The 24,835-nt window shown below is 45.1% G+C and overlaps 2 protein-coding genes across 16 annotated transcripts in view; one reads left to right on the plus strand and one right to left on the minus strand.

Moving 5' to 3' along the window:
• galnt7 (UDP-N-acetyl-alpha-D-galactosamine: polypeptide N-acetylgalactosaminyltransferase 7) overlaps positions 1-24,835 on the minus strand; it is a 252,559-nt gene that overhangs the window by 167,389 nt on the left and 60,335 nt on the right. For all 15 annotated transcript variants that reach the window (XM_088301672.1, XM_088301673.1, XM_088301669.1 and 12 more), the window contains one exon: positions 16,512-16,830. In XM_088301672.1, coding sequence (XP_088157798.1) covers positions 16,512-16,830 — 319 coding nt within the window. The remainder of the gene's footprint in view (positions 1-16,511; positions 16,831-24,835) is intronic.
• LOC148331473 (uncharacterized) lies at positions 15-6,274 on the plus strand. The gene is made up of 4 exons (XM_088302208.1): positions 15-101; positions 1,437-1,620; positions 1,797-2,038; positions 6,125-6,274. The coding sequence occupies exons 1-4, from the start codon at positions 15-17 to the stop codon at positions 6,272-6,274; spliced, it is 663 nt and encodes a 220-aa protein (XP_088158334.1).

Raw genomic sequence — 24,835 nt, forward strand, 5'->3', positions numbered from 1 at the left:
AACCACTGTCAAGCATGACAACGCAGCCGTACGCTTCAGATCTCTCAATACCCGTTCTCTTACGAACAAGGGCCATCTCATCCAGTATCTCCTCACTGACGGTAAGCTTGATTTTCTTTGTATGACAGAAATCTGGCAGCAGCAGTTTCCGGTTCCGGCGCCGCGCGAGTGGCTGCCTGTTTACAGCAGCGTGGCTCACTATTGAGCCTTTTTCGTGTGTTTTTTCCCTTTACCCTTTTTTATTTTATTTTTACCTCACCTCAGCAATGGACATCCAACTTGCGGTGGTTTTACTACTGTTGGGGGCTGTTTTTTGCGCGATCGTGTCCGGAGACGAAACTCGGAGCTACGGATCGATCGTGTACACAAGAGATCAGCTGTTAGCACTGCGTGCTAACCCCGCGTGGGCTCCCGGAGCGAGACCCGATATTCCCCGCGAGCTGAGGAGGAAGAGACGGGGATGTCGTGCGGGGGCTAAACGCCAGGCAAGGAGGAGACGATATCACCCCGTCCTCCCGTCCGTTATTATGGGGAATGTTCGATCCCTCTCCAACAAAATGGACGAGCTAACAGCGCTAACCCGGCACGAGAGGATTGTCCGGGAGGCTAGCTTGCTGGTGTTCACGGAGTCGTGGCTAACAGAGCTAACGCCGGACGCCGTCGTGGAATTGGACGGCTTCCAAATACTACGCGCGGACAGGACACTGGAGAGCGGTAAGAGAAAAGGGGGAGGGCTGGCTGTGTTTGTTAATGATAGATGGTGTAACCCTGGGCATATAACTGTTAAGGATCAACTTTGCAGTCGGGACATTGAGATGATAGCTGTTAGCATGCGTCCGGTCTATTTACCGCGAGAGTTCAGTCATGTGATCGCGGTGGCGGCGTACGTGCCTCCCTCTGCTAACGGTGAGACAGCCTGTGATGTACTGAATGCAGCTGTGAGCAGGTTACAAACACAGCACCCAAATGCCTTGTTCCTTATCTCTGGTGACTTCAATCATGCTTCTCCTTCCTCCTCTCTGCCTTCATTCACACAATATGTAACATGCCAAACCAGAGACAATAAAATATTGGACCTCTTCTATGCCAACACCAAGGAGGCGTACACGTCACTGCCCCTCCCCCCGCTGGGCAAAGCTGACCACAACTTGGTTGCTCTCCTGCCTGTGTACAAACCTCTCGTCCGCAGGCAGCCAGCTGTGACACGCACAGTTCAGCGATGGTCCGGAGAAGCCGAGGAGGCCTTGAAGGACTGTTTCAACACAACTGTGTGGGAGGTATTCAGCGAAGCTCACGGTGAGGACATTAATGGTCTAACAGACACAGTTACAGACTTTATTAACTTCTGCATGGAGAACACCATTCCCACCAGGACTGTAAGATGTTTCTCCAACAACAAACCCTGGATCACACCGGACATTAAAGCTCTCCTGAAGGAGAAAAAGAGGGCTTTTGTTTCAGGCGACAAGGACGAGCTGAAGAGAGTGCAGCGTCAGCTGAGAAGGAGGATCCGAGAGGGGAAAAAGTCCTACAGGATGCGGATGGAAGAACAACTGCAGCGGAACAATGCCAGGGATGTCTGGAGGGGCCTGAAGACCATCTCAGGCCACGGACAAGCAGGTAAGACCCAGAAGGGGGGGGGCTTCAATGGGCAAATGAGTTGAACCTATTTTTCAATAGGTTTGATCAAATGTCTGACCCCGCTCAGGCTTCCCTGATGCAGCCCTCACCCACCCCTCCTGCCACTGCGAACAAGACCCTCTCTCCCCCTCTCTCGCCCCTCTCTCTCTCCACAGGCTCCAGTTCCCAGCCTCATCAGACAACCACCACTTCCTCCTGCTCAGCCTTGTTCCTCACAACATCTCAGGTGAAGAACCAGCTGAGGAAGATGAAGGCGAGGAAGGCGGCAGGCCCAGATGGGATCAGCTCCCAGCTCCTCAAATCCTGCGCAGACCAGCTGTGTGGAATCGTCCAGCACATGTTCAACCTGAGCTTGAAGCTGGGCAGAGTCCCCCAGCTGTGGAAAACATCCTGCCTGGTTCCGGTTCCAAAGACACCCCATCCGAAGGAATTCAACAACTTCAGACCAGTGGCGCTGACGTCTCATCTGATGAAGACCCTGGAGAGACTGGTCCTCGTCCATCTGCGCCCCCTGGTCAGCTCCTCAATGGACCCACTCCAGTTTGCATACCAGCCTGGCATCAGTGTGGATGATGCCATCATCTACCTGCTCCACACTTCACTCTTCCACCTGGAGAAGGCGGGGGGCACGGTGAGGATCATGTTCTTTGATTTCTCAAGTGCTTTCAACACCATCCAGCCCGCCTTATTGGGAGACAAGCTGGAGCAGGCGGGAGTGGCCCACCACCTCATCACATGGATTCACAACTACCTCACAAACCGGCCACAGTACGTGAGAACACAGGACTGTGTGTCTGACGTGCTCCTCTGCAGCACGGGAGCGCCGCAGGGAACTGTGCTGGCTCCCTTCCTGTTCACCCTCTACACCTCGGACTACAAATACAATTCCACAACCTGTCACCTGCAGAAGTTCTCTGATGACTCTGCGATTGTCGGCCTCATCACTGACGATGACGATCGGGAGTACAGAGGGGTTACGCAGGGGTTCGTGGACTGGTGTCAGCAGAACCGCCTCCAAATCAACGCTGGGAAATCCAAAGAGCTGGTGGTGGATTTCCGCAAGCGTCGGCACTCTCCACCTGCACCAGTGAATATCCAGGGAACAGACGTTGAGAGGGTCTCAACTTACAAGTACCTGGGTGTTCATCTGAACAATAAACTGGACTGGAGCGACAACACAGACGCTCTCTATAGGAAGGGTCAGAGCAGACTCTTCCTACTCAGGCGGCTGAGGTCCTTTGGCGTTCGGGGAACACTCCTCAGGAACTTCTATGACTCGGTGGTTTCATCAGTCATCTTCTATGGAGTGGTCTCCTGGGCAGGAGGCATCTCGGGCCGAGACAAAAAGAGACTGGACAAACTGGTGAGGAGGGCCAGCTCTGTCCTGGGCTGCTCCCTGGACTCTGTGGACTCAGTGGGGGGCAGAAGGATGACGGCAAAACTGTCATCAATGCTGGACAAACCAGCCCACCCATTCAATGACACTCTGAGAACACTTTACAGCTCCTTCAGTGACAGACTTTTACACCCTCGCTGTACCAAAGAGAGATTTCGCCGCTCCTTCCTGCCAACTGCTGTCAGACTTTTTAACAAGAACATTGGGTCAGGCCTACAAACGGGAGGGCATTAGTGCAATTGTGCAGTCCTAGGATGCAATATTAACTACTACTGTACTTTCAGCCAAGGGTGTACTTAAATATTGACCAATGATGTATTTTGTTTACCATTACAGTATTCTTATTACAATACTTCTATCACTGTAGTATTTCTACCACTGCAGGATGTTCACTATTACAGTACTTTTATCATTGCAGTACTTTTATCATTGCAGTATTTTTCTATCATTGCGGTACTTTTACTATTACAGTACTTTTACCATTGCAGTACTTTTACCATTGCAGTACTTTCGTCATTGCAGTATTTTTCTATCGTTGCAGTACTTTTACTCTTACAGTACTTTTACCATTGCAGTATTTTCTATCATGCAGTACTTTTCTATCATTTCAGTACTCTTACCATTACAGTACTTTTATCATTGCAATATTTTTATGATTGCAGTATTTTCAATCATTCAGTAGTCTTTATCATTACAGCGTTTCCCCCTCCGTATAATGGACAAACATTAGGAGTGTTTCCTTACACTTAGATACGTTTATACTGTGTATATTTGCATGCTTTTTCTGAATGTCTGCTGCTAATGTTATACATTAACGGCTACATTACGCCGCCGACTCTGTGTGATCTATATCTTTGCTGCTGTAACACCTCAAATTTCCCCATTGTGGGACTAATAAAGGACATCTTATCTTATCTTATCTTATCTTATTTTTCTGAACTCAACTAGTCCAGTCCTCACGGGTTTGTTTACAACTGCCACAGCAATGGTCGCGGCGGAGGTCTTGCGGTACGTGTGGAAACTTTTACCTGTGTCAGTCCCTGCTTTCAGCTCCCTTGAATGCATTTTTTTAAATTCCTGGCCCCATTCTAACTATTGTTGCCTCTCTTCACCGACCCCCGAACCCTCACTGAGGTTTTCTAGTTTACTTTTCCACACTTTTCACTCATCGCTCCACTCTCTATTCAAACATATCCCTGCTGGGAGATTTCAACATTTACATTGACAACAATAATCAGCCTCCCACCAGAGATTTTTTTTTATGTAGCCTTGACAGTTTGGACCACATAAATATTGCTTTCCCGACTCATTCCAATGGACATATTTTGGACTTAATCAGTTGTTCCAGTCTCACTCCGTCAACCTCACCCCCAATGAATTCCATAAAACAGACCACTTCCTCAGCCCATTCAATATTACAATTCAAAATTGACAACATCACATTACAAGGCCCATCTCTCCAACCCCGACGACCTCACAGCCCTCCACAACAATGGTAAACACAGCATCCTCAACTCTGTTGCCCCTTTGAAAACCCGATTGGTCTCCTTCATATTCAGCCCCCTGGTACATCTCTGAACTCCGATCACTGAAAGCCATCTTGAACGATTGTAGAAAAAACTGGACTTACTATTCACAAAGATATTGACAAGGCTCATATTCTTTTTTACCAGGATTCCATTGCACAACGTAAATCTGATTACTACTCTGTCTCATCCTCATGAAGCAAAGACCAAATCACTATTTTCATCACTGAAAAGAATCCTCTAGTCTCCCCACTCTCTACCCCCACACTTCTACTCAACCAACACCTGTAATTCCCTAATGTAATTTATCAAGGACAAAATCAGCAAGATTCACCAACACCTTAGTCCAGGGGTGCTCATTACGTCGATCGCAAAGGTAGTATAGGTAGATCGCATGACATTAAAAAATAGATGTGAGCGTGTCATTATCCGTCATGTGATTGATACAGGGCACCCAGTCAGATGACACCTGATTTTTCTTTTGTGACATATAGGTCACCACGCATGCTCAAACAACGGTGCTAAGTGCAGCACAACAAGTTAGCGAGTTGGTCACCTCCAATTTTAAGCCCTCGTTTTATTCTCTTGAACTCAAGGGGGGTATAAACATGAGTAGGGGTGCTGGACCAAGTAAGAAGACAAAAACATATCACTTTAATACGGAATGGGAGGAGGAGTTGTTTTTCACGATGACATTTTCGAAGTGCGTTTGCCTCATTTGCCAGTCAACCATTGCAATACCAAAGAAGGGAAATGTGTAGCAGCATTTTCGGACTGTTCATGGAAAATATGATACCGACTTTCCGCCGAAAAGTGAGCTGAGAAAGAGAAAGGCGAAGGAATTAAAAAGCCAGTTGTCAGGACAACAGTCACTTTTCAGTCGACATACATTGTACAAAAAAATCTCTCTCTTTCTCTCTCTCTCCCTCTCTCCCTCCCTCTCCCTCTCGCTCCCAAATTCCACACTCACTCTCCTTCCCTCTCCTGCCTTCTGAAATAAAATCCTGGTCCACTTCTAATTTCCTCAAATTAAACAGCAATATAACTGAACTCATTCAAATTGGCACCAAATCCACTATCTAAAGTAGACAGTTTTTCACTCTACGTTGACACCACCTTGGTCTTCCCTTCCCCTCAAGTCAAAAGTCTGGGCGTTATACTTGACAGTACTCTTTCATTCCAATAACACATCAACAACATCCACCAATCATCTTATTTCCACCTGCAAAATAACAGCCATCTCCATCTCTCCCCGACTCCCAACACGTCAGCCATTATCATCCACAGCCTCGTCAACCTCCCGCCTTGCTGACTGGAACTTCCTTCTCTTCGGCCTGTACTAGAAAGCCCTCCACAAACTTCAGCTTATTCAAAACTTTGCCGCCTGGATCATCACCAGAACACCTTCACATCACATTACCCCCATCCTACAGCAGTGCCACTTGCTCCCACTGGAGCAGCAAATCAGCTACAAAATTCTTCTATATACTTTCAAAACTATTCACAACCTCGCCCCTTACTACATCTTCTGCATACTGCCACTCCATCACAAGCCCTCCAGTCTTCATCCTCCATCTTCCTCACTGTACCTCCTGCTCACCTCCGCACCATGGGAGGACAAAGCTTTCAGCCACTCTGCTCCCAGCTCCGGAACGGTCACCCAACTGACATCCGGAACTTTACCAACCTCATCGTCTTTAGTCTTCAGTAAACTCCCTCATCCACTCATTGTATTTGATCCCGTTTGTTTTTACGTGTTGGTGTATTTACTGTTGTTGTTTGTAATTTGAATCTTGTATTTTACTCTGTACAGTGTCCGTGCGTGCCCTGCAAGGTACTACCAAGAAAAAAAAAAAAAAAATTCTTAGGGCGACCAGCGACTGCGATCCTAGCCCGTTTGACCTAGGCCTACGAAAGTTAGCAGGCACATGCAGCACCCCAAGACATACAATAAAATCCATTGCAGTCATTGTCTTAAGTGTACAGGAAGTGAGCCATGAATTTTGTATTGTCCAATTTTGGCCCATTTTTGCAGATTTTACACGGATCATTCTTTTGCACCCTGATCCTAGAGCATAAATGTCAAGGTCAAGGCCCTCGAGCCAGATCCGGCCCGCGGGCCAGGTCCGGCCCACGAGAGAAATTTATTTGGCCCCCGAGATGATATTAATTTATTATTAGAACCGGCCCGCAGGCCGCTGGTGTTTTTTTGGGGGTTTTTTTCACGTCTTTTTTTTATTATTTTCCGAAACCGCAATGACAAAGAGCACAATCAGTCAAGTATACTTATCCGTTTTTGCTATTTTAACAAAGAGAGAACAAAAAAAAAATAAATCAAGCCCCCTGACAGTCAACTCATTCACACAGCCCCATGCAGACGCACGCGCACACACACAATAAATTGTACATACAATAATCATATAGACTAACAGTAAAATGCAACTAAATAACACGGTCCAAGTGAGCCATAAATCAGAGACTATGCACTCAAAAAAAAATGAAAAAAAAAATATATAAATATATATATATAAATAAACAAATAATACATTTATATATATTATATTATATTATATATATTATATATATATACCCGCCAGGACATCGTGGATATTGGATATCGATGCGAAATAACCATTACGGAGGAATTTTGCTATGATCGCAAAATTCCTGACGAACTGGCGAGGCCGCCCGGCTCACCGTGGCTTGTCATCGGGACCGGGAGGCGGCGCAGGCGACGGAGAGAGAGGAAGCAGAAGCGGGGCTGCAGGTCCGGTGTCTTGCTACGGCTACGACGGCAGCCCCACAGGCAACCACTGCCGAGTCTCTACCTCACCAACGCCAGATCCGTGGTCCATAAAATCGACGATCTGGGATTACATATCCTGGGAAACCGCTATGTGCGAGACAGCAGTGTGATCGTCATCACGGAATCCTGGCTGCACGCCAACGTCCCCAACGCTAGCATCCAGCTAGCTGGGCGCTCGCTACATCGCGCGGATCGGACGAGGGACTGTAAGAGCAGGGGCGGGGGGCTCTGTGTTTACGTGCATGAGAACTGGTGCAGCGATAGCACGATCGTTGAGAAGCACTCTTCCCCCGACATCGAGTACATGTCCGTTAAATGCCGGCCTTATTTTCTCCCGAGGGAGCTAACGGTAGTGCTCGTCACAGCTGTTTACATCCCTCCCGACGCTAATACTAGCATGGCGCTCTCGCTACTCGTGTGCGTCATCAATAAACATCAGCGGGCCCACCCTGATGGCGTTCACATAGTAGTGGGGCACTTTAATAAGGCCAATTTAAAGACTGTATTCCCAGAGTTCCACCAGCATGTCAAGTGCCCAACGAGGGGAGACAACACTCTTGACCATGTGTACTCGAACATCAAGCACGGATACAGAGCCCTCCCACTCGCCCCCCCTCGGCCAGTCAGACCACCTGTCCTTGCAGCTCGCACCTGCGTACACCCCTCTCAGACGCAGATTCAGGCCCACCACAAAGACTGTGAAAACCTGGCGTGATGACGCCATGAGTGAATTACAGGACTGCTTTCAAGACACCAACTGGGACCTATTTGATCATCAGGACCTTGATGTTCACACGCAATGTGTACTGGACTACATCAAGTTCTGCATGGAAACTGTGTCCCTACACAGGACCATACGGACCTTCCCAAATGCGAAGCCCTGGATGTCCAGCCAGGTCCGCTCTCTCCTCAAGGCCTGTGACGCTGCCTTCAGGTCAGGCGACAAAGCTCTGTACAGGGTGGCTTGTGCTGACCTGAGCAAAGGCATTAAGCTTGCCAAGGCAAACTACAAGAGGAGGCTGGAGTCCCACCTTGCCAGCAACAGACCACGGGAGGTGTGGCAAGGTCTACGGAGCATCACCAACTTCCGAGGCAGCAGCACGACCTCTGTAGACCCGAGTGCATAGCTGGCAGAGGAGCTTAACTGCTTCTTCGCTCGCTTTGACTTGCCCCAACCGTCACACCCCCGCACTTCATGCCTCAACTCCCCTCCACTCACCGTAGAGGAACACGATGTGAGGCGATCCTGGCTATTAACCCCAGGAAAGCTACTGGACCCGACGGAATACCAGGCAAGGTCCTCAGAGCATGTGCCCACCAACTGTCTCATGTTTTCTGCAGGGTCTTCAACCGCTCCCTGGCTCTAGCAGTCATCCCCTCCTGCTTGAAAACTTCCACCATTATTCCTGTCCCCAAAAAGTCACCCGCAGTCCTCCTGAATGACTACCGTCCTGAATGCTCTCACGCCAGTCATCATGAAGTGCTTCGAGAGACTGGTTCTCCAGCACATCAGGGACTGCCTTCCTCCCACTCTGGACCCCTACCAGTTTGCATACCGGGCTAACAGATCCACTGAGGACGCCATCGACACTGCTCTGCATGTTGTGCTGGGCCACCTGGAACAAGAGCAGAGCTATGCCAGGATGCTCTTTGTGGACTACAGCTCAGCATTCAACACAATCATCCCGGACATCCTCGTCGCCAAACTGGACATTTTCGGCCTCCCTGCCCTCACACGCATCTGGATCAAGGACTTTCTGACCAACTGACCCCAGACGGTGTTGCTCTGCCCCTACACGTCCTCCACCCGTACGCTGAGCACCGGTTCCCCTCAAGGATGAGTGATGAGCCCTCTCCTATACACCCTCTACACCTACGACTGCAGCCCGGCCCACGGTAACAACACCATCGTCAAGTTTGCTGACGATACGACAGTGGTCGGTCTGATTTCGGAAGGTGACGAGACAGCCTACAGAGAGGAGGTCCAGAGACTGACGGCTTGGTGCGAGGACAACAGACTGCAACTCAACATTGCAAAAACAAAGGAGATCGTCATCGACTTCAGGAGGAACAAGACGGTGCCGCCCCCCCCCCCTCTGCATCGAAGGCTGGTGTGTGGAGAGGGTCCACACGTTCAAGTTTCTGGGAGTACAGATCTCCGATGACCTTACTTGGACACACAACACCACAGCAGTGGTAAAGAAAGTCCACCAGCGTCTGCACTTCCTGAGAGTCCTCAGGAAATTCAACCTGGACAGGAAGCTGCTGCTGGCCTTCTACCACTCGTCCATCGAGAGCCTGCTGACGTACTGTGTCTCCACCTGGTACAGCGGCTGCATTGAGGCGGACAGAGTGAGGCTCCAGAGGACGGTCAAAACAGCGCAAAGGATTATTGGCTGCCCTCTCCCCTCACTGTCGGACATCTACACCACCCGGTGCCTCAGCAGGGCTCTCAATACACAATACCCACCCAAACTCACACCTGTTCGACCTGATGCCCTCTGGCAGGCGCTACAGGTGCATCAAATCAAGGACTAATAGACTGAGAAACAGTTTCTTTCCAAGAGCCATCTCCATTCTAAACTCTCACACACACAGATGACCACCCTTATCTTGCAGAACAGCGACGTGATGTGTTTTTATATATCCTATTCAGTATTGTTTTCCATCGCACTAACTATTCTCTTATTTATCTAATTTATATATTTAACTGAATTATTGTTGTATTGCACTGGAGAGGGGAGCTCTCTAATCTCGTTGCACACTTGAGTACAATGACAATAAAAGGATTTCTGATTCTGATTCTGATAATAATAATGATAATAGTAATAAAATAAGATGTCAAGTCTACTCATAAACAGCAGTGGTAGGTTTCTCAAAAAACGTCAGGAGGGGGCGCCATGTAAAATCCATTTTCAGTACCTCGAACCGTGAATCTTGTTTTTTTTAAGTCCATACATTGCACTATGTCCCTGAACCAGTGTACATGAGAAGGGGGAGCAGGGTCTTTCCATTTCAACAAAATACATCTTCTAGCAAGTAATGATGAGAATGAGAGCAGTCTTGGAGATACACGCGACAGGTCAAGGTCTGGGGCAACCCCAAAAATGGCGGTCAAGGAGTTTGGCTCAATATTACAAGATATGACCTTAGATAAAGTCTGAAAGACTAATTTCCAGAAGGTGGTTAGAGAGGGACAGGACCAAAACAAATGAACAAAGGTAGCAGGTTCGCCACGACATCTGTCACATATCGGGTCCACATTCGGATAAATACGTGCTAGTTTGGCTTTGGAAAAGTGGACTCGGTGAACCACTTTAAATTGGCTAAGCGCATGGCGAGCGCACATTGACGATGAATGAACCTGATTTAGAATGGAATCCCAAACCTCGTCTGTGAAGCTGAATTGTAAATCCTGCTCCCAAGCTTTAATGACTTCCACAGATGGAGAATGCAGTTTGCAAATTAAATTATAAAGTTCAGACAACACACCTTTGGTAGTGGGATCGATAGATAAAAAATCATCAAGGGGATTATCCGGAGGTTTACGAGGAAAGTGTGATGTTATACTTTGCACATAATGTCTAACCTGCAGATACCTAAAAAAATGTGATGGCCCAATTCCGAACCTGTCTTTCAAATCAGAAAAGCTAAAAAAAAAATCCCGTCTGAATACAAATCTCCAAAGCTTCTTAGACCTTGTTCATGCCAAACCCGAAAGCCTGCTGATGGAGTAAATAAGTGATTGGCTGAAATCGGGCTCAGAAGTGAAAAGGCATGAAGACCAAGGGTCTTCCTAAATTGGGACCACATTTTTAGAGCTTGTTTAACCACTGAGCCACCGAGGGAAGCAGGGCACGTAATCGGAAGGGGAGAACCTAACAGTGCGGGCAAGGAGACCCGAGCACCCCCAGAATGAGCCTCCATAGACACCCACATTGGAGGCGAAGGATACAGATGGAAATGCTACCAGTAAAGTAGACCTCGGATGTTAGCAGCCCAATAATAATACTGAAAGTCTGGCAAAGCCATACCACCTGACTGCTCGGGTCGTTGAAGAAAAGCCCTTCTCAGTATAGGTTGTTTACCGTTCCAAATAAAAGACAGAATCAAGGAGTCAAGAGATTTGAAGAATGACTTAGGGATCCAAATAGGAAGGCACTGAAACAGATACAGAAATTCTGGATGCAACATCATTTTAACAGAGTAAATCCGACCTATAAGGGACAGCAACAATGGGGACCACTTAAATAAAAGCCGCTTTGACTGCTCAAGTAATGGGAAAAAATTAGCTTTGAATAGGTTTTTAAATATTCTAGTGACACATACACCAAGATATACAAATTGCTCCTTTATACGCTTAAGTGGAAAGTCACCGTAATCGAGTTCAGATGCCTTGTCATTAATCAGAAACAGTTCACTTTTGTCTAGATTTATTTTATAACCAGACACTTTCCCAAAACCATCCAAAGCTCGCAGTATTGCAGGTAATGACCTAAGGGCGTCGGACACATACAGCAGGAAGTCATCTGCATAGAGCAAGACCCGATGCTCAAAACCACCCCTGCGGATGCCCTGAATCTCCCTGTTGTTACGAATCGAAATCGCAAGTGGTTCAATTGATAAGGCAAACAGTAGGGGGCTTAAAGGGCATCCGTGCCTTGTTCCACGGTGTAGTTTGAAATATTCCGAGTAGTGGCCATTCGTTAACACAGAGGCCATAGGCGAAGCATATAATAATTTTATCCATGAGCAAAATAAAGGGCCAACGCCAAACTTCTCCAACGCAAAAAACATATATTCCCAACCGACCCTATCAAACGCTTTCTCTGCATCCATAGAGACAACACCTTCTGCCTGAAGATTATTGGACGTGTAAATAATGTCAAACAAACGTCAAACATTATAAAAAGAATGGCGATTTTTAACAAAACCAGTCTGGTCTGGTGAGATAATACTGGGAAGCACCTTTTCCAATCGAAGACCCAGCAGCTTTGCCAAAATGTCCATATTACTGTTTAGTAATGATATAGGCCTATATGATGCACAGTCTAATGGGTCCTTGTCCTTCTTTAACAGCAGAGAGATGCAGGCCTGATAGCATGTAGAAGGAAGGGCATTGGTCTCCAACGAATCATTAAAAACTAGGAGCAAGAAGGGTGAAAGGTAATCCGTAAATGTTTTTAAAAAATCTGCCGAAAACCCATCTGGCCCTGGTGCCTTTCCAGACTGCATGGATGCTACAGACCCCTTAATTTCCTCCAGCGAGATAGGAGCTTCCAGAGCTTGTCTCAAATCAGGAGAGAGTGAGGAAACATCAAGAGAGTCAAAAAATGCCTCAATATCGCGTAAAGTTGCGACAGATTCAGGTGTGTACAACCTGGAATAAAATCTTTTGAAATTATTATTAATTATTTTAGGGTCGGTTGAAGTATCCCCACCGTCAGTATTAATACCAGGTATCAGTTGTCTCGCTTTAATTCCCCGTAAATGGTTGGCCAAAATCTTGCCCGTTTTCTCGCCGTGCTCATAAAAAACACTTTTTGCCCTAATCAAACAGCCTTCAACCTGACGCGTAGAAATTATGTTCAATTCGGTCTACAACCGCAACCGTATATAAAGATGGAGATGGTGATTGAGCGTAACGTCTGTCTATATCCAAAATTTGATCAGAAAGAGCCCTTTGTTTTTGCACAGCCGATTTTCTCTTAAATGCTGCAAATGAGATAATTTCCCCTCTTAAGTAAGCCTTCATTGCCCCCAAATCGTTGTCGTATTCTCAGACCTAAATGTTTTTATTTTGGAAGAAATAAATGTGACAAATTTCACATCCGTGAGCAATAATGGATCCCGCCTCCAAAGCTTTTCCACAAGATTGCGCCCCGGGACAGCCATTTCAAGAACAACAGGAGCATGGTCGGAGATGATAATGCTTTCATAGCCACAAGACCTGAGATTTGGAAGCAATGAGTTGTCAATAAAGAAATAATCAATACGGGTGTATGTGTGATGAAGATGAGAGAAGAAAGAGTACACAATAATAAATCGGCCATTGTCGTCTGAAGCAATGTTAGAAGGTACAAAAGATATGTTTTGATGTATCAAAATAGCAGCGCCTCTGGCCTTAGCCCCAAAATTAGAATGAAAATATTGCCCCGACCAACATTTCTGCAACCGCCAGTGGTCCTGATCCCTCAAGTGTGTTTCTTGTAAGAAAATTACCCCAGACCTGAGCTGCCTCAAACATGAAAAGACCCTCTTCCGTTTAACCGGGTGGTTCAACCCCTTTACATTCCAGCTAACACATGTAAGGTTACTGTTCATACACTACAAATTGCACAAGGAAAATGACAAGTATAGCAATGAAAAAAAAATAAATAAATAAATTTAAAAAAAAAAAGGAAAACAAACAACACATACACACTCATACGCTGTCTTAAAACAACCACAAAGCACAATACAGGTTGCCAAAACTGCAACCATTCTTTCTCCATTCCTCCATAATATCATTCTCAATATAACTTCCTTGCTCAGGCTCTAACCCCGTATATAAATAGCATCAAACCCCCTGTATACCTAGGAGGATAAATAGAAACTACAGGCCGACAACACAATCCCGCCGAATGTCGAACAGCAAGTACCAACAAACAAGAAAGAAACATTCCTGAACAAGCTGGTTGAACACTCACGGAGCCACACGCTGTGCGCTTGATCAAGTCAATAGCCTCAGAAACTGAAGAAAGCCATCGCTTCCCACCGTCCGGTAATGTGACGCGCAGTTTGGCCGGGAAAAGAAGAGACGGACGAAGCCCCTTCTTATTACAGTTCAGTCATGACGTCCCGGTATTCACCCCGTTTCTTCAGCACCTCGGCACCTTAGTCCTCATAGAAGCGCAGCTTGTGACCTTGATACTCCGCAGTCCCAAGTTTCCCCGCCTCTCTTACGATGAAATCGTTAGTTTTGAGTTGATGAAAGCGGATGATCCTTAAAGATGTGCATGATAAGCTGGGAAAAAAAGGCTGTCGGCCGCGGACCCTCCACGGACTCCGGTAGGCCCACCAGTCGAATATTTTGACGTCTGCTTCTCCCTTCAAGGTCGGATACTTTTAGCCTCAACAGCCTGTTATCCTCGCTTAACTCCGCAGTCGTAGCTTCGAGCTGCACCAAGCGTTGGCTCACTTCGTTCGTGTTGGATTCGAGGTCGCAGATACGTCTTCCGTGCCCGGAGACCGTTGACTGTATAGCATTCAGCTTGCCTTCCAGAGTTGCGAACGAGCACATAAAATCGGCTGCGAGTTGTTCCCGAAACTTTCCGAGCAATTCCGCAACCGTTAATGCTCCACCGGTTTCGCCAACGCCAGCCGAGTTCTCCGTTGGCTGATCTCTCCTGCTGCTTTTGGTAGATCGCGACATCGCTCCACAAACAGTTGTGCCTACCGAGTTCAAAAGTTGTCAAGATAAGCAGATATTTGCTTATAATACGAGGTATTGACAGTTTGAATGGGCAAAACTTGACGGGAGCCCGCAACTTGCTGCCTACTCCATTGCTCACCACCGGAAGACCCGCTGGTGTTTCACATGCGCCAAAACTACATTTTCCATAATGCAACAGCGTACTGAGCGCGAGACGGGAGCATGCTGCGCAAGGCCGCCTCATTTCATTATTCATCAGCAGTGATTATCATAACAGCATGTGTCAATTTTCAGATAACCATCAAATATGGCGAAACAAAAGGTGGACACTGAGAACCGGGGGTTTCAAACAAGGAGAAAGGCAGAAAACATGTTCACGGAGGTAGATGGAAAGCCTGTGGGTGGGAGGAAACTGGAGTACCCGGAGGAAACCCACGCAGGCACGGGGAGAACATGCAAACTCCACACAGGATGGCCGGAGCCGGGATTGAACCATGCCCGATGCTGTCTCTCACTGTGAGGCCATCGTGCTAACCAGTCGGGCCACTATGCCGCCAGAAACAAAAAAAAAAAAAAGGGAAGGAAAAGGAAAAGAAAAATTCCAAAGACAATAAATTAGCAGGGGCGACATTTCCACTAACTAGGGACTATTAGACATCTGTCAACAACAACTACCTCAGAGTTATTGTACATTTCATTGATTGCAATTGGGCGCTTCACTCGTTCACCTTGGGTACGTTGTGACTGTTTCTTCAACATTTACAAACTAACTTACATTAGAGCTAACCCAGATAACATTAGTTATATTTAATGTATCTAAGGATATGATGATTTTGTTTGTCACACAGTTACATTGTAAAACTAAATCAGTGAGATAAAGTGAAGTCAATCATCTCAGATGTGCAGGGCTATGTCCAGAAAGCGTGCATGTACTGAATGGCTACTTGGCAGAGTAAAAGTAACCTAATATGGGGCCGGTGCATAAGGGGTAAGTTTGACTGTGTGTGGCTGAATATGTATTCGAGAGGTGTATGCGTTTGTCTGAAAGAGTGTGAGAATACAAGGGAATATTTGCATGTGTTAAAGATAAACAGAGGGAGTTAAGGAGATGGGCAAGTACTGTAAGTATAGAAAGGAGGGAAGACTGCACATTGCAAAAGGTGAAGATTTTTACAGAACTTATTTTGCAAAAATTACCAAAGGTTTCTTATAGTGCTTGGGATTTACGCAATTTCACTTGTAATAATATTCTAGGTTGATTGAACGTGACAATTGTTGTTGGATCTGGCCATCACCACAGACAGGAAAGGCAACGTAAACAAAAGCGGGGATGCCGATATGGGCTAAAGGCTAGACTAAAGTAAATGCTCATCACTCAAATTCCGCTTCCAATCCTCTCTACATCCGACACTAGATCCATAACACACAAAATAGGTGATCTAAAACAGCCAGATTATGATGTTCAATAATGCCCAGTCTAAAACTAACACCGTTATTGCGCGCTTGCTACCCCAGTGATTATAAATTGATCAGAAAATTGATGAACGGTAGCAAATGCTAATATCACATTGCGCTGTGTCGTTACTGCCACACAGTGTTGGGGGTAATTGTAACAAATGTAACATGGTCCAGTCATATATTACTTTTAGGCAGTAGCTAGTCGGCCGCTTTTCAGTAAGAGTAACAGTAGGACAGCAAAGAAAAAAAAGGATGAGAAGCAGTACTTACTCTTCATGGCGAATATCTTCAATGGTCCTGTCCAGCGATATCATGTCACTAGCAACCATGTTGAACCCAAACTCTTTGATGGATGAATGGATTGTTTCTTTATATTCTGGGCCCAGAACAAATGCTTTGGCTCCTTCTCCTGGGCCAGCTGGGATTCCAGGAGTCTCAGCTTCTTTGGGTTCAAAGTTTCCTAGAACTCCTTTTTTGAGGATGGGGGCATTGTAAATGTGAAAGTTGGGTCTGAATGTTGCATACTGTTGCTGGATGGCCTGCTTCTGATTGGGATGCTGGTTGGGGGTATGCACACGTTTGACCCCTCCTGGAGATGAAACCAGAAAACAAAATGTGTCAAATAAAACATATATAAATATAGACACACACACACATATATATATACATATATATATACAGTGAACCCTCGGTTATCGCGGTTAATGGGGACCAAGACCACCCGGGAAAACAGCAAATCCGTGAAGTAGCGGCGCACCTTCAAAAATGCTTAAAAAGAAATATATATATATATATAAATATATATATATATACGGGTAGAGAGAGAGAGAGAGAGTGAAATTCATGTTATAACAAAAAACAAAACTAATTATTATTAAAACTTATTTTTTTATTCCCCAGCCATTATTTTTGTATTTATTCAATTACTTCTTTTTGTATTTATTTAATTACTTCGACTTTTACCTGCTGGTACGCTGTCCGGTGTGCCCTGTGAAATGAAAGGTGGCATTCTTCATTTATTTATTTATTCATTCATAACTGACAGCCTCGCGCTCCGCTCATGCCCGGGCGGAAGTTATTCCTCTTCGGCTTAACTGCCACGCACGCCGGCCGGTCTCCTCCGGAGCTCTCGCACGGTCCCGAGCGAAGCGAAATGTCGCCGCGCTCGTGCCCGGGCGGAAGGTGCTCCTATTCGGCTTAACTGTGACACACGCCCGCCCTCCTCCCCCGGAGCTTCCATTCGGTTAAACTTAGGGGCCGCTTGGAATCGCCCGTGCTCGGGGAAGGTGCTCCTCTTCGGCTTACTGTGACGCGAGTATGCCCTCCTCCTCCGGAGCTTCCATTCGGTTAAACTTAGGGGCCGCTTGGAACCGCCCGTGCCCGGGGGAACGTGCTCTTCTTCGTCCACTCTCTTCTTCGTCCACTCTCCTCTTCGGCGCACGCCGGCCGTCTAACCGCTCCAGCGCCCCCTCGTGCCGCTCGGCGAAACTACAATGCCCCCGAATATTTTTTAGACCCGCGAAGCACTGAAGCCGCGAAAGGTGAAGCGCGAAGTAGCGAGGGTTCACTGTATACATATATATATATACATATATATATACATATATATATATATATATATATACATATACATATACATATATATACATATACATATATATACATATACATATATATACATATATATACATACATATATATATATATATCTATACATATATATATATATATCTATACATATATATATATATATATATATATCCATATATATATATATATATATCCATATATATATATATATATATATACATATATATACATATACATATATATACATATACATATATATATATATATACATATACATATATATATATACATATACATATATATATATATATACATATACATATATATATATACATATACATATATATATATACATATATATACATACATATATATACATATATATACATACATATATATACATATACACACACATATATATATATATACACACACATATATATATATATATATATACATATACACATATATATATATATATATATATATATATAACATATATATATATATATATATATATATACACATTAAAGGATAATGTAAATGGCAGTCAACCTGAAACAGAACAAAGGGTGGACTGCTAGGAGCCACTTTTGTGATCCTGGCATGGAAGTCCATTGTTTCAGAGGGGTCTCGTTCACACCTCCTGTGGTGCAGCTGTGATCCAATCTTCCTGCATTCCTCTCCTGAGTGTCTGGTCATTAGCATGGTCTAAACTTCGGTTACACTTAAAGGATTTCATACTTTTGACTATTAAAGGAATATAAGAGTTTGAGCTTAACATAGTTCATTAGATGTTGGTGCATCCAATGTATGAAAATGTGATATTGTAAAATGTTGAGAGTGTGACTGGTGGAGCGAAACTGGTTGCGGGGGTTGTGCAGGAATGGAATGTTTTAGAAGCAGATGGTGCTGAGCGAGACGAGATGACTCCGGGAGCATTGGCTGAAGGAGCGGCAATCGGGGGATCGCACGCAGGAGGAGCCACGGGATTCGGCGGGAGGAGAAAGACCAATGAGAGCGAGCTAAAGTTAACTGCAATACACATAGCCAATAGAATCATGCCAGGATGCCTTTGTCTGTGCCATTTGCATGTTGTATAGTATGAATCATTACCGGGCAACTCAGAGGTAGAACACATTCGCTGGTGGCAAGAGAGGTGTAGAGTTGTATTGAGAGGGACCCGAGATCCAGGTGCCATGTAGAAAATCTGTATTGGGAATAAATCCACTTTGTGCGTGAAAATGCCGGTTTCCTGATACCTTTCTATTGCAGAACGAGCGCGCATATTGTTGGATGAGTGAGAGTTGGGTAAGGTCGCAAATTGGAGTCAGATTACTTATTTGAGTTTACATTGGGTTAAAGTTAAATTCTAACATTGATATAAAGATAAATTCCAACAATTTATGGTGACGCCGACGGGATGCATGAGAGGTAAAAGAAGTCTGGGACTTCAAAGAGAGTCTGGGACTCTAAGAAAAGAAAAGAAGTCTGGGACTTCAAGAGTCTGGGGCTCAAAGGAAGCCTGGGGCTTCAGGAAAAACCACAAGAGTCTGGGACTCGGGCTTGGGGCCCACGTCCACACCAGGTGACGACCTGATAAAGAATAAAGGAGCCGCACATCCGACCGGCCTTCCTCTTGGGCCCACAGTGACATAAGGTAAGCAGATCCTTTTCAAATTTTGCATATTGGCAACGCTAAATTATAAGAGGAAGGCGGAGCGGAACGGCGTTAAAATATATAAATAAATATATAAATAAATAAGTGTAAAAGTGTGGACGATAGTAGAGTAAAATCTGGGATTTACCTATTAGAATAGTTTGGAACTATTCGTGGTTAAGATACGATATGGTTAAATAAATAAATAAATATATAAATAAATAAGTGTAAAAGTGTGGACGATAGTAGAGTAAAATCTGGGATTTACCTACTAGAATAGTTTGGAACTATTCGTGGTTAAGATACGATATGGTTAAATAAATAAATAAATATATAAATAAATATGTGTAAAAGTGTGGACGATAGTAGAGTAAAATCTGGGATTTACCTACTAGAATAGTTTGGAACTATTCGTGGTTAAGATACGATATGGTTAAATAAATAAATAAATATATAAATAAATATGTGTAAAAGTGTGGACGATAGTAGAGTAAAATCTGGGATTTACCTACTAGAATAGTTTGGAACTATTCGTGGTTAAGTTACGATTTAAAATATCAGAGTGGAAGCGGTGTGAATGTGAAGGCTAAAATTGTTCTGCGTAAGAAGTGTGTTTGGGACACGCACGAGTGGATTTTGATTTCAAGATGGCGAAGGAGAGGATGGTGAAACAGGCAGTATTGAGAATGACAGAGTTTGGTGATTGAAGAAGGTGTGACTTGAACAAATGAAAAGGATAAGAATTAGGGTCTGCTGCAAGGAGGAATTGAAGAAATAAATATTTTATGTTTCATACTTTAGTTGATGGTCTTTCTATTAAGGTAACTGTAATTAGTAACTGGAATGAAATGCACAGATGGAAATGACACAAAGAAAAAAGATTGGTGTTATGAAATCATAATTGAATGAAGCTTTTGAGAGCATGAGAAACCTTTGCAAGAGCATAGGTGGTTCCTGACTTTGTAGTTTGTGATTTGATACCTTGATTGGTTGAGTGGCTTTGGTAAGGCTACAGTGAATTTGGAAAGTTAAAGGAAAAAATAAGAGTGAGAAAGATTTTACAGAAGGCAATGATTATAGGTGTAATTGTAAAATCATGAGTGTGCTCTAACAAAGAGTTAACAGCTCTTTGAAGTTAGATGCTCGTTCCCAAGTAGGGGGAGGAAGTCAGAGAAAGAGGATGAAGTGATTGAAAAAGTGGAAGAAAAGACGGAATGTCTGAGAGGCATTCATCCACAGTTGCCAGACTCGCAACAGTATGTGTTTGAGCCGCCGCCCGTTCCGACGGCGCAATTAATGGCCCCGTAGTCACATTGGGGGGGCAGAATGGTTTGAGATGCAAAAGATAACGATTCACGGATGGCACCAGCGACCATACAATTGATCGAACAGGCTGTGAATAATGAGAGAGAGGGTGCGCGGAGAACAGCAGGGGAGTGTGGAGACGCCCGTGCTGGCCCCGGGGGGAGCACCAGCAGGAACATGTAAACATTTCAGACACAAGAGGAAAAACAGGCATCAATGGCAGTCGTGAACTGATTGAAAAGGAAGATATGCCTTTTGGTGCTCTCGAAAGAAGGTCACAGTCCTTTTGTGTCAGAGGTGTGTCTCAGGCACACCTCCCTTGATGTTACAGCAATGGAATCCAGTCTTCAGGCGTTCGCTCTCCGGGGGGTCTCATCCCATGTGGTCGAGCATGGTTCATGCTGTGGAGCAGTGCTTTTGCAATACTAGTGGAGTAGAGCATGGGGTAAAGTATATATTCAACCGAACAATAAATATAAATAGGCAGGGAGTATGAACGCAAGTTGAACACTGAAACATACAGGGGACACCTGAGGAACGGCAGAGCAGCGACAGTCTTATTAAAATTTTAATTTTAAGCAAAGGGATTATGGTTTTGGGATAAGTTTTAAGTCAAGTATTCTATGAACATGTTGAAATAAAATATTTGGAACGGGGAATATCTAGCCATTGGAGATTGGTTTACCAAATATAAAGTGGGACTAAATATTTTTGTAGATGATTTATTAACTGATGTGTATTAAATGTGACAAAGGTGGAAGACAGATGTTTTTTTGACTGTACGACGCGAACGCTAACATGACAATTTTAAAGGACATGACAGCATTCCATAAATACCAGACTGCTAACATCCGCATCTATGAGCTGTTTGATGTCACAGGTGCAGTGTCGTCAGCTACGTCCAGGAGAGGAGAAACACATCACGGGGAGTGAATGCGAAAAGCAAGAGACCCACAGTTGTAAATTTTGGCATACGCTGGCTAAATTAAGGCAAAATTATGGATCTGCCAGCACAGATCTCAGTGAAATCAAGGCGGACGCGCCAAGGGAGGGGTCTCTGTGCGGAATTGGAAAGTATCTTTTTGGGGAATGAAAGTGTGAAAGAAAAAGTGTTTGTATGCATATGCGGTTTGAGTGAATGTTTAAGGGACGGGCCTCAGGAAAGAAACAGAAAATTGATTGAGGACACCAGCAAGCCCTTACAGTACTATGGATGCAATGGGCGGACAGGCCTGATCACCCTGAATCCCTATTGCACTCCCAAGTATTGATTTTCAAATTGTTATTGGAGAAAGATTGGAGTAATTAAATTCAAACATCAGGTGAATGGTTGATTGACGTTATTACACAAAATTTATGCAAAACTGAAAGTATCAGGATGGAGGTAATTTGGCCCGTCTCACTGGCAATTGTCACTCCTCCAGCTCTCTCCACAGGTTTGAAGTGACATGTGACCTGTGTGACCAGAAGGCCGGAGAACGCTTCAAATAGCGCCTCACCACGCCCATCCCGGAGGTTCTCCTCAACAAGGAGGGAGAAATAAGATATTCTAATTTAGGGTCCACGGTACAGATTAAGATATAGTTGTTGCTTTAGCCTGCTCATGTGCTCCACAGGAGTTATTATTATTCACATTGGATGCGCGACTAGATAACACACACCCAGTCCAGGATAGGGCAAAATTTTCTTGGATTGTTGAGACCTTTCCATATAATACAGCACCACAGCAGTGATACTTGAAATTAATGTCGAATTAGTGGCACTGTCTTTATGGAAAATTACTCACTTAACGCAAGGGTAGGTTGTTGTAGAGGAGATGTTTCAGACACAAATGACCCTGAATGTTATTCTGATATTTTCCATTGTATCGTAGTTCATTGTATTTAGGACTAAGACATTGTAAAACACTGTTTGGAAGAACTTATAGAATACCTCAAATTTAAGAGCAAATGGGAAATAGACGTTGAAGCAACTTTAGTTGACCATATGTGAAAAATGTTTGGAAAACAAAAGACAGGCGCAAATTTAGAGTGACAAGGATCTTTCTGTCTCCCAGCAGGGGCACTAAATTAGTGAAGCCAGGATACTGGGTGCTTGTAAATAGTTTGAAGATAAGACATTTGTAATTACCCAAGGGGGAAGGAAGTGTTAGTGACAGCTCTCATAGCTGTAAATATAGCAGAAAGGTCAACATTGGTTTATTTGACACGTTGTAAAAAGGTCACGTTGGTTGAAATCTCCTACAAAGGAGACACCAGACTAAGAGAGGTTTGGTTTATACAGAGTTACAAGCGGGACAAAATTTATTTAAGAGGAACTGTCCTCACTTGAGGCCGAGGCCAGACCTGCTGACCAGCATGATGGTCACCAGCTAAGTGGGGACACCTCAGGTGAGATTGGCCGTGCCGTGCATCAGATGTTTCTGGCCCGTTGGGGTCGATGTTGCTGTATCTTTCAGGTGGGGAAGGGGGAGACAGGCCTGGTCTATGTGGCCAGGGCGAGACGTGAATGGAGTGAGACTTCCGGCAGTGACCCATCCAATAATGTCGACATTACACAGCTGTTCCAGTTGGCCGTCCACAAGGGCGTGCACCTTCCAGTGGCAGACATCAGGCGAAATAGTCCATGAATGAAAAAATGCTAATCGGCCTAAGTAGAACACATTTTGTACCTAATTTTGCACAACATCAGAAAAGGAAAATATGGGATTGGATTAAGGAGCGTGACTAAAATTGTTGTACTTGCAGGTTTAGAAGGCCAAGAGAGATAAGAAAAAAGGAGGCAGCTGCTCCTTCCACTTCTGCTGCTTCTGGGCAAGGTTCGGGTGACGCAGCGCCACAGCGCCACAGCAGACTGGTCAACAAGGTCGGGACCGCGGTAACAGATGTACGGGTGGTTATGGACAGGGATTGTGAGTGGGGTGTGCTCTGGCTGCGGGGTGTGGGGTCACTGGGTGATGAGCTGTCCATGCTGAGCCACTTTCTGGAATGTGCCATCCTCCGGTGCCATATCTGTCACAAAGAGCTCCACCAGCGCAGGGGGCGCCACCGTTACCCACTCCCAATGCACTTGACACAAACCCACTCGTACCCCATTCCATGACAGGGGGCAGCGGAGCTTCAGCATTCGAGGACTAGCAGGTCCTAGCATTCCGGGGACGGTGGATGGACAAGTTTTCGATGGTGCTGGATATTGGGGCGAGTTATGAGCTCCTTCCGCAACCCACACTGAGCCATGTGGACTCTCAAGATTGCCTGAGTCACTGCCATTGACTGAACGAACACTGGAATTCGAGTGGCATTCCCGGATGGGACTGAACTTGACTGTGCACATCCCACGGAGGGAGCATATGTCGTGCTCTCTTCCTTCCCAGTGGCTAAACTGAACTGAAACATTTGAGGGCAGCTCTGAAACCTGGTTCCCATCCTCCCGCGGTGGGTATGCCCTGTTCCTGCTCTGGTCTGAGTGGTTTAGCAACCGCCACCCATTCAATTCACCAATTGACACATCACATTGTACATGTGATCACAAACATGATTTGGTTTATCAAAAATGCACTCATCCAAATTTAGTCATGAGTGCATCTTGCGTTAGAATTATATATTTGTTATGTCTACCGGCGTTGCCTCGCACGCGTGCCTTGTCCCTGAGCAGCGGAAATGGTATGAATTGTTTACTTTTGCCGAGCCACAAATCGCATTGAATATTGATGCGCGTCATCATACTAGAGATCTAGACCCCATAGTTGTTGAATACTCCGCGTCACAATCGGGAGATCATATTTCAGCACAGACTACAAATTCTTTGGTTTTGGGAACATTACTAAATTTCAAAATTTCCAGGGAAGGGTCGCTCGGAAATGGTAGTTCCGTGTGTGTCTCTGCTAGAGGTGTTGTGGACCCAGGGCCCGACTGATTTGGGGCTCGGCTCCACAGCTCCGCGATTGTTTTTACTGTCTCTACCCCCTCCCCCAGTTGACAGAATCAGTGTGGGCACAGCCTGTAGGTGGATTGAGTCAATCATGAGACAATAGGAGGTG

This window comes from Idiotropiscis lumnitzeri, chromosome 8 (assembly GCF_059441095.1).
Source record: "Idiotropiscis lumnitzeri isolate Australia: NSW breed Sydney's pygmy pipehorse chromosome 8, RoL_Ilum_1.0, whole genome shotgun sequence".
Taxonomy (NCBI): Eukaryota; Metazoa; Chordata; class Actinopteri; order Syngnathiformes; family Syngnathidae; genus Idiotropiscis; species Idiotropiscis lumnitzeri.